The sequence below is a fragment of the Vicugna pacos genome, chromosome 27, assembly GCF_048564905.1.
Source record: "Vicugna pacos chromosome 27, VicPac4, whole genome shotgun sequence".
NCBI classification, from domain to species: domain Eukaryota; kingdom Metazoa; phylum Chordata; class Mammalia; order Artiodactyla; family Camelidae; genus Vicugna; species Vicugna pacos.
Window position 1 is genome coordinate 22,125,019 of NC_133013.1, and position 15,268 is coordinate 22,140,286.

At 51.8% G+C, this 15,268-nt stretch overlaps 1 protein-coding gene across 3 annotated transcripts in view; it reads right to left on the bottom strand.

The window, feature by feature from the left end:
* FAH (fumarylacetoacetate hydrolase) overlaps positions 1–14,918 on the bottom strand; it is a 31,809-nt gene extending 16,891 nt beyond the window's left edge. The window contains exons 1-5 of one of the 3 annotated variants that reach the window (XM_006208801.4): positions 14,708–14,918; positions 9,900–10,010; positions 8,707–8,828; positions 8,145–8,194; positions 3,904–3,994 (exon numbers count right to left, since the gene is read on the bottom strand). In XM_006208801.4, coding sequence (XP_006208863.1) covers positions 3,904–3,994; positions 8,145–8,194; positions 8,707–8,828; positions 9,900–10,010; positions 14,708–14,788 — 455 coding nt within the window. In that variant the 5' untranslated portion in view covers positions 14,789–14,918. The remainder of the gene's footprint in view (positions 1–3,903; positions 3,995–8,144; positions 8,195–8,706; positions 8,829–9,899; positions 10,011–14,707) is intronic. The other 2 variants (XM_031691768.2, XM_015243174.3) reach the window with 2 other exon arrangements.
* Between the last annotated feature and the right edge of the window lie 350 nt (positions 14,919–15,268).

Genomic DNA, 15,268 nt, shown 5'->3' on the forward strand with positions numbered 1-15,268 from the left:
TCCAAGTGGGCCCCAGATCCAGTGACAAGCATTCCTTAGGAGACAGAAGAGGAGACACGGAAAGGGAGAAGACCATGTGAAGACAGAGGCAGAGAGCGCAGTGATGCTGCCCAGAAAGGATGGCCACAGCCACCAGGGCCGAGAAGCGAGGAGACCGCTGGTCCTCTAGAGCCCTCGCGGGGAGTGAGGCTTGACTCCACACTTATGGCCTCTGGGGCTGAGCGCTAATACATTCCTGTCGTTGTGAGCCACCCAGTGTATGGCAGCTTGTTCCAGCAGTCCAGGAAGTGAAGACAGACCCACACCTCACATCACACCCAGAAGGAAATCCCAGGCGGATTACAGATCTAAATTTGTGCAGGGTAAGGCTATGCCAAGTACCAGGGGAAAAAGTGCAGAAACACCTTTAAGTTCTTAAGGTGGAGGAAGCCCAAGCACAGCAGAAAAGTAAAAGCCTTGAAGAAAATGATTGACACGTCCGCCTATAAACATTCAAAACCTCTGCATCAAGAACGACAGCAAATGGGAGGAGGGCATAGCTCAAGTGGCAGAGTGCATGCTTAGCATGCATGAGGTCCAGGGTTCAATCCCCAGCACCTCCTCCAAGAACAAATAAATAAATAAATAAACCTAATTACCACCCCTTCCCCCTCCCAAAAGACAGCAAATAAAGTAACAAGGTGCCCACGCTGGAAGAAAATACTTGGCAATGCCTTACAACAAGGGGTTCACTTCTATTAAATGCAAAACACTCTTTCAGATTAACCAGAGAGCAGTCAGTGACTGCCCAGAAAACAGGCCGAGATTCAGCAAGAACACCTGTGCAAGAGCCCCCGGGCAGCCGCTGATGATAAGGACAGCACCTCTGGAGGGTGAAGGACAGGGTGGACAGGGTGGGGGAGCCTTGCTCTGTTGCCACTGTTAACTGGTTAATTCCTTTTGAATTCTAGACCATGTACATGCACTGATGATTTTTTAGTTTTTTAAATGTAAGAATTTATTAAATTTATTTTGCAAAATTTATTTTGCAATATTGATGATATACAACAAGATGAAACAAAACAAGTAACCACAGAACACTAACAGGCTTTCTAACCCAATTAAATGCCCCCTTCTTAGCCCTCCCTGATGCTCCCCTGTCCTCTTCACCCCTCCTACCCCCTCCCCCAGAGGGAGCCGCCACCTGGAATGTGCTGTCCCTCATTCCTCTCCATTTCCATATACTTTCACTGCTGTGTAGTGGTTTTTGCATCTTGTTAGATAAGTGGCAATTTACTACACATTTGCCTTGTCTTACCTCCTCAAAAAAATTTATTTTGTAAATGGCTGAGGTAGATTTGTTTGTTTGCACAGAGTGATGTCAATGATAAATTAAGGTGAAAAATGCACATGTCAGTCAGCATGGTCTCATTTTGTTAACTCAAGAAATAAAACACGTGTGTGCGCCTGTGTGTGTGTGCCCGTATGTGTGCGTGCGGACGCTTGTAACCTGGAGGGGTGGAGGCGATGGAGCCAACTACCATTCAGAGTAATGGCCTGTGGGGGGTGGGCTGGCAGTTCCCTCCTTCTCCCTATTTGCTTCCCTTATTGGGCCAAGTTACAAAATACAACTGGGTGCAATTACATTACATGGAATTACTCAAACAACACAGAAGGCAGGCAGCTCTTCCCATCCAGCCACTGCCCTGAGGGAAGCCATGAGGAAGCGGTCTGTTATTCTGGGCCTTTCTCTATGCTCATAGCAGCCTATGCAAGTGTGTGTGTGTGTGTGTGTGTGTGTCTATATGTGTATGTGTAAGTGCATCTATGTATACACATGTATGTGCGTGTCCGTGTAAGTGTATGTATGAGTATGAGTGTGCATGTGTGTCCATATGTATATGTGTAAGTGTATGTATACAGTGTATGTATATTGTGTACATGCATTGTGTGCATGTGTCTGCATGTATATGTGTATGAGTGTGCATGTGTGTCCATATGTATATGTGTGAGCATATCTATGTATACACATAGATATGTATAAGTGTGTATATGTGTGTGCATGTGTGTGTGTGAGGCTGAATAACAGCCCTCCAAAAGACATCCAGGTCCTAAGCCCTGGAACCTGTGGATGTCACCACCAAAGGAGACCTGCAGATGTGATCAAGTCAATGACCTTGAGGTGGGGGAGATTATTCTGGATTATCCAAGTGGGCCTAAATGGAATCATTAGTGTCCTTACAACGAGGAGGCGAAAAGGTCAAAGGAGGGAGCAGGAGAAGCGCGATGGCAGCGCGAGGCTGGAGTTAGCTGAGGGGCCCCAGCCCGGGCACGTGGGCGGCCTCTGCAAACTGGAAAAGACAGGGAAGTGGGTTCTCCTTCGCAGCCTCCAGGAGGAACCAGCCCTGCCAGCACCCTGACTTTGGCCTAGTGAGACTGATTTTGGACTTGCGGCCTCCAGGACCATGAGAGAAGATACCTGTGTGGCCCCAGTCTGTGGTCATTTGTTACAGCCGCTGCAGGAACTAACACAGTCCCTATGTACGTATATTTTGATTTGTCTTTTTATAAACATGAGAACTCACTTTATACCATACCTTCACTTAATATATCATGCACATGCCTTTTGATCCTAAATCTTTCTTTCAAGAGCTACAAAATAATTCATATTGTGAACGGACCATAATTTTTCAACTATTCCTCCACCAGTAATCAGATTGCTTCAGACTGCTTCCAGTTTTGGGCCCTTAGAAAGACTGCAGGTAAAATCTCTGCCCTTGGATACAAACATTATCTCTGCAGGAAAGATGCATGTGAGAGAGATTGTGGGTCCAATGATGTGTACATTTGAAATCGTTAGTGTTTCATTTTATGTATTACACATACTTTCTGTTCGGGCTAATCACGCCAGCACATGTCAGCATTATGACAAAGCGTGTACACATGAAGCAGAGGCGCAGCCTCCGGCCACTCTGCACCAAAGCCTGTTTGCTCTTATCCTGCAGAAGAGAACGAGCTGCGACCGCACACCCCCACCCCCACCCCGACTTGGCCTGGAGCCGGCACAGGGCAGGACTCTCGAATGTCCGGCCCGCTGCAGTCCTAGATTCACCCAGGCCTTGTTCTGCAACCTTGGCCTGGTTGCTTCACTCCTCCGGCTCGTAACCTCTCTCCCTCCTTCTTCCTTCTTCCCGTGGTCCTGGTAGACGTTGCCCCTCCTGGCACAGCCTATCGGAAGCACTCGCTGAGAGAGGGAGAAGCCTGTGCCCACCCCAGCGACGGCACGCGGCCCACCACTGTGTCCGAGTAACCGTCACATCCTGAGGACAGTTCACGGCAACGGGTGAAGGACCTCGGCTCTGTGTTCTAGGCTTGGGCAATGGCCTTGACCTTTGACCTGGGATTTTGGAGACAGTCTCTGGCCCTGTTTGTTCTCAGGCAGATTGACCCTTCTCTGAGCCTGTGTTCCCTCCTGTGAAATGGGCCTAATAAATTCGCGCCTGGGTGGCCCCACAGAACTCCTATGAGGGTCAAATAAATAAACAAAGCTCCCCCTTCTGAGCTGACCACACTTGGAGAAACAGACAGCCCTGGGCACACTTGAGGATTCTCATCCATCAGAAAATCCTAAGTACGGAGATGGCTGTGATTTAAGACCTGCAGATAGAAGTATAATTCATGGAAGGATCTTAGTGACTCAACCCACGTTCTCCAGATCAAAGAGCTGAAGGGACTGCCCGACGACCCCACTGCAGGTCCACGGCTGAGCCGGGAAGAGACCAGAAGCTGAGAGCACTGTTTCCAGAAGTGACAGCAGGGTCATTACCAGGTTTCCTCCTCAGTTTCTTTAACCTGAGAGGACCTGTCAGCTCCTGGGACAACAGACAGACTTGGAACTTAGCCTCACTCTGGTCTGGGACATACCAATTTGGCATCAACGGGTTCTCTTTGCCCCGGAACATGATTCCGACGTTTGTGGCGTGCTGCCGAGAGGAATAGAAGTCCGTGTAGTCGCCTGCAGAGGAGAGATGTGAGAGATGCCCTCAGTGACGCAGGTGATGCAGGGCCGGTTCTGAGGGATGGGACCGGAGAAGGGGTGGGTGGCCGGGAGCGCACACCCGACAAACAGCAGGTGCACGTCCCAAAGCTCCACTCCAAAGGCAGCACACAACCACTCCACTAAGAATTCGTTTTTACAACTCCCGACTGAGAAAGGAATAAGAAATAAGGAGCCAGGCTTCCGGAAACAGACAGCGGAATCTGAATATGAATGGTGACACCGCACCCACCGACAGGCTCGGCTCACCAGGCCTCTGCCCCGGGGACTGGCCGCTCCCTCTGGGTGTCTGTGTGCCCACATCCTGGCAGCTCTCCGAGGCCCCCTCATCCGGGAGGCCCTGCCCACTCTCCCTAGCGGGACCTCTCCTCCTCCGAATGCCCTCATCCGGGGAGCCCTCCTGGGAGCAGGCTCCACGTCCCGCTGGTGTTCCGGTCACGTGTGTGCAGACCTTAGCCCTCTGCTGGCCTGCAGCCGTTTCAGAGCAGCCCAGCCCCAGGCCTTGCTCTGTCTGCCTCTCTTGGTGCCAAGAACAAGGTCTCACCAGTGCCTGCTGCTGCTGAAGAGCGGAACGAGCTGGCTGGACTGCGTGCTGCAGGCACAGGCTCCCGTAAGAGAATGAGCTGCTCAAACGGGCAGGAAGAACGAGTTGGGACAGTTTGCCTGTTCCTCCTCCTAAACCTCTCCTCCAAAAAAAAAAATTTTTTTAACAGATAAATAAAAAGCTGGGTAGGCCAGTACCAGCAGCCTGGACTAGAAACGGAAGTGGTGAAGGAGGCGAAGAGAGGAAAGTCTACAAGGCCCAATGAGAGCAGGGGCACCCTGGGCCGTCGCTGCTGCTCCCCATCTCCAGTCCCAAAGCTCAGAGATCACAGCGGGGATATTTTTCAGAAGAATACATCCGTAACAAGAAAGGAAGAAGGCACAGGCAGCCGACCTGAAATGATAAGGAATCCCTGAAAGCCAAGTGGCGTGCCAACAAAATAGCCGACCCCTGAATGCATGAGAAGGAGGAGGGAGAGGCTGAGGCGGTGCAGGTGATTCAGCCCCTGCCCCCAGTCCCTCCCTCTACCCAGCTTTTCCCAAGCAGCCAGCAGGGAAGACTCTGCCCAGGCTGACGAGCTGGTCCAGAGAGCTGAGACCATGCCTCCAGAGGCTGGCGGCACCCAGGAAAACCAGAGCAGCCCCCACAGCCAGGAAACCAACCCAGAGCGGCTCCCCCCACTGCCCCATCGGAAGTCAATTGTGCCCCTTTCCTTGGGTCTGGTTACAGGAAAAGCTACAACCACAGACACCTAACGAAGGTGGTTTCCACACAAATAAAGAGGAGCACAAAATCCAGAATCACCAAGTGTCCAGGAGAACCCTCACCATGAGAGAGGTACCAATTCATCTGGAGAAAGAAAGGAAACAGAATTAACAGAGACACCAAAAAGAAGCATCCTTTAATATATCTAATAAAAAAAAGGATGCCGAATACATGAACCAAGAGCAGGTTGTTTGCGAGGGGGGAAGGTGTAGCTCAGTGGTAGAGCTTCCGCTTAGCATGCACAAGTCCTGAGTTCAATCCCCAGTACCTCCATTAATAAATAAACCTAATTACCTCCTCCACAAAAAGACAAAAAAAAAGAGAGAACAAGTTGTGAAAAAATAATCTTGGACTTGGAAAATGCAAAATAAGTGGCAGAGACTATGCCCCCCTCAGACTCACAGCAGGTGGTCCTAGGCTCCCGTCTGCCCTCCTCCCCACCTGGGTAAGCCCGGCTCGGTTCCTGCCATCTGACACTGGACACACATCCCCGCAGCCCTCCTGCAGGATGAAAAGCATGTAGGACACAGGAAATCATTTACAGAAAAACAAAACCAAACCCTGTGTTCCAGCTCTTCTCTTAAAAACAAAAACATGGAAATGAGTGGGTTTTATTTCATAAAATCATAGATCTGAGGGCCAGAAGGCGGGGGTGGCTGGTTTAAAACCATGCCTTCAGGTAGATAATTCTATTCTCATTTCATAGGTGAGTGAGGCCTCACAGTAAACGACCTGCCTGAACCTACATCTGAATTCTGACCCTGCTGTCTCCTGGCTGTGCGGGGCCTTGGGAAAGTCCCTTTGCGGCTCTAGGCCTCAATTTCTCCTTTGGGAAGAATGACGCCAATCACAGGTACATCAATAAGCAAAGGAAATCATAGATCTAAAGTCCTTATCATTGTGCCTGGCATGGTGGTCCCCAAATAAAATTCCTTCTCTTGCCCCTACTGGGAGTCACTGTCGCCCTGCCATGGCTACTTTCAACTCAATTTCTCCTTAGAGAAGATCCAAGCAGACTCAAAGATTGAATCTATTTCAAATAATCATCTTTCAAAAAATCATTAGGACATGTCTTGTACACTATGAAGTGCAGCAGAAGTGTACATCACTCCAGCATTACTTTAAACACAGTGCTGCATTTTGCAGTAAGATCCCACTGCCCTGGCAGGAGCCCAGAGCAGAACCAGCACAGCATTTTAGAGCATTCTTGCCAAATGAAAAGAAAATGAACAGTTTCTACCCCCTTGTCTGTTTGTAATATCTGTGTAAAGGCCGTGTCAGAATCACTTAAGAAGGACTGGAAAAGGTGGTATCCAGGCCAGCTGCCAGGCAGAGGGAGGAAGGCCCGCCCCCACCCTGGAGGTGCCTGCAGCCCAGTTCAGAGGGCAGAGCATGCTGCTCCAAAGGCTCAAAGTGACAAGGGGGACAACGTGGTGTACCCGACGCCGCTGAACTGTACACTTAAAAACCGTGAAGAGGATAAACTGATGCTGTGTGCATTTTACCACAACTTTGAAAACATATTTTAAAGACCTCCTTAACTCCAAAGCTGATTTTCATTTAGTTAAAAAAAAAAGTAATGAAAAAAATAATATGATGAAAGGAATAACAGTAATACGAGGGGAAATACAGTTGAGAGGGACAAAGAAGACCGGCATAGAGTGTAATTCTATTTATGCGAAATTTCTAGAAGAGGAAAAACTGGAGACGGGCAGGCAGTGGCTGCCTAGGGGCGGGAGCAGGGACCGACTGCAGACAGACTTCTTGTGGTGACGCAGTGTTTTCAAATTTAACTGTGGGGATGGCTGCCCAACTGTGTATATTGTCTGAAACTCATTAAACTGCACACTTACAATGGAAGAATTGTGGATGTGTAAATTATACCTCAGTGAAGCTGTTTGAAAGGGGGAAGGTTCAGAACCAAGAGAAAGGAAGTGGGGGCGGGGCAGGGGGTACAGGAGGAGAAACGTCCCGCCAGGGAGCCAGGGGGTGCTGAGCAGAGGCGGACCATTTGACTCTCACCGTACTTGGATTTTAACTGGAGCTATGCCCTCGGAGCACCGCCTTTCAACTGCCTCTGATCCTCAAACCCTCAGATGAGGGTCAGCGAATACACTGATCCTGTGTGTGCCCATCTTTTGGAAGGAGATTACCCAGCAGCAGGCCTTGGGGGCTGCTCGAGAACACAGGCCACAGAAACGGGGTCAGAGGCAGCAGGAAGGCCCACCAGAGCCCGGGCCGCAGTCCTGTCTGGCCCCCGCCGCTCAGCGCCCAGGAGCCCAGGCAGATCCGGCAGGCAAGCGCCCCTGGGCCGTTGGGCAGGTTGGAGGGCCCAGCCTTCTGCCTCGGCTCATCTGGACTCTCTCTGCTTTGGGCCAAAAGAGTTTTGAAAACTCCAACTTCCTAACTGAAACTCTAATTAGAAACCTTGCCAATGTCTCAAACTGGGGCCCTTCTGGCCTCTTTGCTCAAAACCCTCTGACCTCTTTCCTCAAAACTGCTGACTCATGGACAGAGCACAGAGCGCTCCCCTCAGCCTTCTGGGGAAAGGGAGTGGTCTGCTGCCCAGGCAGCCCTGCGGCCAGCTGCAAAGCTGAGCAGCCTGCAGCCACCCTTGGCGGGAGCGCTGGCCTTCAGCCAGGCCTGAGCCAACACTGGGTCCCTGATGGGGAGGGGCTGACAGCCCCCGAGCCCCTCCCCCGTGACCTCCCCCACCAGGACGCAGGGGCCACCGCCCTGGGCAGCCGTCCTGGCCCACTAAGCTGCTCCATGCATGTCTAGTAAAGAGACCATGCTCACCTATGGTGGCGGGAAGATGCATCGTGGCAGAATCCTGGGAGGTGAACGCGCTGAAACACAGAACAAGCGGCTTAGAGGTAAAGCAAGTGGCAAAGCAGGGTCTCTGCTCTGGTACCCCACCCACAGGCTCAGCCCAGACCACTCCCAACATCCCACTTATAATCTCCAGTGCACACTTTCAGGTGAACCTGGGGTCGGAACTGGGCTGAAGTGGGCCACACTGGGGAGGGCGTCCACCCACTAAAGACAAGATGCCTCTGTTCTGCTTCCAAGTTCCACTCTGGGAAACAAGCTAAATGACGAGCATGTGAATGAAGCTGAGGAGTGGCTGGGTGAGCAAGGGAGTGGGCCAGTGGGCGTGACCTGGCCTGGGCACTCTGGTCCAGGCACAGAGGTAATCCCACTTGTCCCAGAGCCCTCCCACCAATAGGAGGCCAGGCCGGGGCTGGACGAGGCCAAGGCAGCCAAGCGGTGACTCAGAATGGCCCTGACTACCACACTGTCTTCTTCTCCCCGACCGAGTCCCCTGGTCCCCACCCACCAAGGTCCACGGGCTCCTCACCATTTCCGAAGCTCTGTGTCATCTCTGAGCCTGGCTTGGCTGGCCGATAGCAGGTTCTGTAAGAATGCTCTCGCCTCCTTCCAGGCAGCCTGACCCAGGCCCATGAAGCTGTTGAGAGTTGGCTAGGACCAAGACAGGGAGGAAGAAAGAAGCTCACACACGGGCAAGCCAGGAGGGGGTACTCCTCCTATCGACAGGAGAGAGGCCAGCCAGCCTTCTGGGGCCCCCGTCGTTTATCTCCAGTTCATTCAAACTCTCAGGACGTTCGTTCTTAGTTCTGTCATCTGTGCATCAAGTGGGCAGACGTGTCACCTCTCCTGATGGGCCTTCATCCCCTCATGGACTTGCAGATGACTGGTAAAGCCAGGGAGCTGCTGTCTGGGACAGCTGCCTGGTTAAGCTTGGCCCAGCCTGCAGGGAAGATGGCTGCGTTCCTCCAGGGAAGGGAGTCTACACCCAGCCCCTTCGCATAAGTTAAAAAGAGGTTTCTGAGCAAAGGAAGCATGGTAGAAAAAGCACTTGTGGATGCTCATGGTCAGAGTTCCAGCCCCAGCTCCAATCCTTGTAGCCATGTGACCTTGGAGGACTGTGTCTCATTTCAGATTAGACCCTCATCCACCTAGTGAGGATTCCATTCCCATGCCAGAGGGTCGTTGCGAGAATTGGACAAGAGATGTGTGCAAAACTCCTGGCACATAGAAGGTGCTCAATAACTATCACCTTCCTTCCTGACCCACAGAATAGGAAGATGCACATCAAAGCGTTTGACCATTTACAGGGAAGCCAATTCACGCCCATCACTCACGGAGGTGTACTTCAGGCTGACTCCTAAGTGGTGGCCACAGAGAGGGCACCTGGAGCCGGCTGTCCGTCCCTCCCAGGCTATATCTGCAACCTGAGGGCAGCGCTCACGGCTCCCTCCCTTGGAGGGCCCAGCTCTGGCCTGGATCAGGCAGAGGCTCAGTCCGCTTAAAATGGGGCAACTAACCAGTTACTGGAGAGCCTTATCTCAGAGACAACTGGGAAAGGCCAGGACTGCAGAGAGACAGACACTGTCTCCCCTAGGAACCATCCTGAGGTGTCCCAAGGCTGCTTCCTGCCAGCCTATCTCAGAACAACCCCAGTCTTACCCAAGTAAAATCTCTGAGACCTCCAAATGCCACTGAGATCCAGGAAAAGCCATGTCATCATACCTGATCAAAGACATCCTGATGTTTGGAGAGGACAGGCCCAGTGAAGAGGTGCTTAATGACACTGAGGTCCAGGATCTGGTCACCAATGGCTACGCCAATCCTTGGTCTTGGCTGGAGGAAGATGGTATGGTCAGCACTGGGAAAAGCCTTGACCAAACTTGGCTCATTAACTGGGAAAGTCCATCTATTTAAGAGCCCATGGGTCCCCCTGTAGGTGGCCCGGGATGGAGAGGGGCTGAGAAATTGGATCCTTAGCACCGCAGCCCAGCTCCCTGTGCCTCCCAAGGGGCAGATATTGCCCAAGTGATCTCTGTCCGGGCAGATCCTGGTGCCATCTCTGCCTCTAGGACAAGAAAGGAAAAGAATCTGTGTTCCCTGAATGGAAAATAAATCAAACACCCCTTGGGGTGGGGAAGTTGCAAGAGGCCTAGTCCAAACCTCTGAGCCCGCCAAAGCTCCCAGCAAAGCTCCTCAGGGGTTGCTTAAATGCCTCTGGTGATGAAGAGCTCACCACCCCACCAGGCAACTGGACTACTTCTCAGATGTAACCTAGGCCTTCCCTCGGGGCAAGTCCTTTGCACGGCAGAGCAGAGAGTGTCCCAGGCACCCTGCTAAGGGCCAGGGGCTTGGATTCATGAGCTCTGATCTGGCTCAAACAGAGTAGAGCTCAGGTCACATGGGAGCACGAAGCCAGACTTGGCAGAACACGCAGGGAAAGTTCCTTTCTGCACCATCAAATCCCAGCTTCAGTCCTGACTGTGAAGATGTCTCATATTTGGCAAAGCCTGGCATTTGTCCCCATGACCCTGAGCTTTGCTCGTCAACAAGGAACCCAAGAGCAGGTCTGCAGACTCGACCTCCCAGGACTCTCTCCTGAGCCGAGCTTCCAGCCCTCCTGAATCATGAGCTTTGTCATTTCAGTTCCAGGGAGTTTAGAGATGGGGCTACGGGCTGGCCTTATCTCCACTGGCTGTTCATTTCCAGGCACTGAGAGAAGACTGCTGTCCCTCGGTGCACATCAGCCACCGGGAACAGGGGGAGCCCGGAGCCATACCCTCACCTGGCCCTGAGGCCCCAGGCAGACCCTGCCCTGGAGGAGGTTCCCTGGAGGGCCTGGCTCCTTGTTCCCAGCTCAGTCTTCCCCTCTGGAAAATGTCAACTGCTGCGACCAGCAGTGAGCTAGCTGGGCCCTCCGGACCCCAGCGGTTGCCCACTCAGGGGGTGTGCAGGGCAGAACCTCAGGCCACTTCTATGACCCTGGCTGCCACACACAGATGAAGGAAGAAAGGAGCTGACTCCACTGAGAAACATCCAAGACCCGGTCACAAGCGGGGCTGCCTGCTTCCCCTGCTGCAGGCAAAGGCAAGAAGCTGCCCTCGTGCCCAGGTTTCCAGCCCTGACCTGAGGACCCGAGAGAGTGAGTCCCTCTACTTTAAGCGTTGGGAGTTATTTTCTTCAGTACCGGACTCAGAGTCCCTGAGGTCCCGCCTGCTCTGTCATTCACCATCCCATCAATTTGGACAAGTCCCTGGTCCTCTCAGGGCCCTGGGTTCCCATGTATAACTTGAGGGAGACAAATTAGAAAGAGATCCCATTTGTCTGACTTTAAGAGAACCCATGTGCATCACCTCTGCTTCATAATGTTTGCTCATATCTGACAGAAAGTTGTCCAAAGGAAAGCTTTACCCATTGCCCAGCCTGACAAAGAGGGAAAAGTGTAGGGTTTGGGAGTTCATAGATGTAGAGTGCAACTCCAAATCTGCCTTACTGGTTGTGAGACCTGGAGCCCGAATCTTAGCCTCCCTGTGCCTCAGGTTCCTCATCTGTAAAATGGGGACAATAGGTTTGTAGTGAGACTTCAATTAATTAATATCTATAAATCTTTTATCATGAGACCAGAGACAAGGTAGACATTCACTCGGACAAAAACATCTATGGAGCATCTATTTTGTACCAGTAGTACATCAAGGCTGCAAGAGTACTGAGGGTACAGGAGAGACTTGTTCCCACCCTCCAGAGGCAAAAGGAAGCACATAGTGTGGTGAGAGATTAAAAACTGTGACTATGCACCTCAATGTTCATAGCAGCACTATTTACAATAGCCAAGACATGGAAACAGCCTAAATGTCCATCAACAGATGACTGGATAAAGAAGATGTGGTATATTTATACAATGGAATACTACTCAGCCATAAAAACAACAATATAACGCCATTTGCAGCAACATGGATGTCCCTGGAGAATGTCATTCTAAGTGAAGTCAGTCAGAAAGAGAAGGGAAAATACCATATGAGTTCACTCATATGTGGAATCTAAAACACACACACACATAAATACAAAACAGAAACAGACTCATAGACATAGAATACAAACTTGTGGTTCCCAAGGGGGAGGAGGTGGTAAGGGATAGACTGGGTGTTCAAAATTTGTAGATACTGACAGGCATATGTAGAATAGATAAACAAAATTATACTGTATAGCACAGGGAAATATATACAGGATCTTATGTTAGCTCATAGCAAAAAAAAATGTGATGATGAATATATGTATGTTCATGTATAACTGAAAAATCGTGCTCTACACTGGAATTTGACACAACATTGTAAAATGACTGTAACTCAATAAAAAAATGTTATAAAAAAAAACTGTGGCTAAAATACAGTAGGAAACTGGTTCTGTGAGGGTGCTTAGGGAACACCTCTCTGAGGAGGTGACATTTAAGCTGGGTCTGGAAGAGTGAGAAGAAATCAGGCACACATAAAGTAGGGGGAAAAAGGGTATTCCAGACATAAGAAACAATGTGTGCTAAGGTCCTGTGGCAGGAAATGCTCTTAGAATGTTCCAGAAACCGAAAGGCAGCCAGTGTGGCTGGAAGAAGCAGAGGGTCTGGAGGCAGAGGCAGGCCCGGAACCACAGGGACTTTAACAACTTGGCCATCAGCTCCAGGTTACTGTAGCACCTGTTTCTCAGAAGCCACTGTCCCTGTCTTCACAGAGAGAGCCAGGATACCCTCCTCTAGTCCATGAGCACCCTGAGGTGGAGGGAGGGTGTCTAATGTGTCTTTGATCCCCAACTCCCAGCCCAAAGTCTGGCCCAGAGTTGGGATTCATAAGCATTCACTGCATAAAATGAAAGCCGGATTAATTCACTATTGTTCCACCCAAATTATGAACGGCTGGCCAACGGCCTGGAGGAGGGAGGCTTTGCCTTGGCAACTAGGCCAGCCTGGAGAGGCAGTCGCCACCCTTGGAATGTCCAGTGCCTGCAGCCATAGCTTTAGACACAGCCTGTTCCGCTTGAAGGCTCTGAGCCTTCTGGAATGCCAAAGGGGCCCGCTCCCAACCCTCGGCACTCTTTCCAGAGGGCAGTGGGACCCAGACATCCCTAGCGGCTGTCCCTGCACATTATAATATGAAACAGCAGGACTGTGGTGTCTGAAGGTCACTAGTCACACTCTAAGGAGCATTCATTCCAGAGTCTTCTGGGAAAACAAGACAGAGGACCCCACCTGCCTCTCGCAAAGGCTGCTGTCTAGTCGATGTGTACCCGAGGAAAGGCGAGGACGCACTGCTGAGGGCAAAGTGTTAGAGGAGCACAGAGCAAGGCTGGCTAACACAGGTCAAGGTTTAACATGCCTCGTATTTGTATTTGCCTCCCTCCAGGGACTGAGTGTTAACTTTTTGTGTCCTTGCAACATCTGGTCAGTCCTGGCAGTTGTGAAACCACATGCTGAATCTTCTAGACCTAGGCATTTGCTGCACTTGGGGCCAATGATCAGCCATGGGGGCAGGGAACCCACTTTCCAGAAAGGGGCTCACTGCCAGGAGCTTCACTTAGCAAATAGCTCCTAAACACTGTTGAGTGTAAGCAGATTCTGAGACTCCATGGTTCACAGAGCTGCATCAGCGGTTTACCTTGAAGCTTGGGAGCAGAAATCTAAGCCAAAAATACCATGAATAAATCCAAGGGAATCTGCTTTCCCCCCCCCAGGGACCTTCTTATGTATTTGTTGATAAATCCCCAGTTTTCAAAGATTCCTTTCTGCCAATCAGACTACACTTACTAAGGGAAATTTCATTTCTCTGCCCAAAAGGGCTTCTTCTGATCAGCAAAGGAATGCCAGGGAGCCCATGGAGCCCGGGGAGCCGAAAAAATTCCAGCTGGAGGCAAAGAAACTTGACCTGTCAGATCCCAGGGCTCTACTGCCAGCAAATGTGCTCAACACACCGGGTCAATTAGTATTTCCCGGGTTCGAGGGTTAGGGGCTAACCTGGGCCATAACGTGGTGTCTTGAGGGGAGGAAACAAAGCCGAAGGACCTCGCAGTACGCAGTGCGATTGTGCGCCTCAACTGCTCTGTACTAAAACTTGAACTTACTTTGCTTGCCTGAGAGGTTTATATCTTTCAGTTCATTTTGTACAAACTTGCAGAAATTGAGGCTGAGAGTTTCAGTAACTTGCACATCTAGAAAGTTACAGGAAGGGATCTGAACCCACATGCATTCTCCATGATCAGCTCCTCAAAAGCAAAAAGGCCCCTGCCTCCACCCCACCCCGCCATCGCACGCCCCAGGGAGAAGAATGCGAAGCACCAGTTATTAGGCCCCAGATGACACCGAGAGTTTTCACGAGAGGCGCCCAGTAGCGAAACTACAGGCCCGACGTCCCGCTTGGTCTGGTGCGGGCAAGAAGTGGCAGGGATGGGCTGAGGCCGGGGTGGGGGTGGGGGGCGGAAAGATGGTGTGGGGGTCCCAGGCGGAGGGGACGCCCCCCCTTCCCCGCGCCCGGAAGCCGAGCGCCGCAGCTCACGTTGCCTTTGGTGGAGAAGACGCCGTAGGGCAAGTTGTGGATGGGGAAGTCAGAATCCTCGGCCACGGGGACGAAGGACATGCTGGCGAGAACGGAGCAGGGCGGCGGGCTGCGGGCTGCGGGCTGCGGGCGACCAAGGCGATTGGACTCGGCAGAGGTGGTCAGGCCAGGTCCCGCCTCCTGCAGACTCCGCCCCTTCAGGCTCACCCCGCCGGAGCTGACCCCGTGACCCAGCAGAGACAGGCCCTGCCCCTCCGAGGGCTCCGCCCCTCCTCGAACCCCGCCCACCAAGAGGCCGCCCCTTCGAGGGCTCCTGCCCCGCGAGCAGCGACGCTTCCCCGAAGCCCGCCAGGTTCGCGAGCCCTGTTGCTCTGCAAATTCCACCCCTGCAGAGAAAGGGAGGCTGACGTGCAGTTTGGCTTGGAGGGAGGAGAGGCTGGACTGTTGGGATAATGTGAGATAAATGGGTCTGAAACCCGAAGGCCTGAGGGGAGGGGTACTGCAGGTGGGGCTGGCTGAACCCCCTCTCTAGGCCCTGAGATGATTGAAGCTGACCAGCGA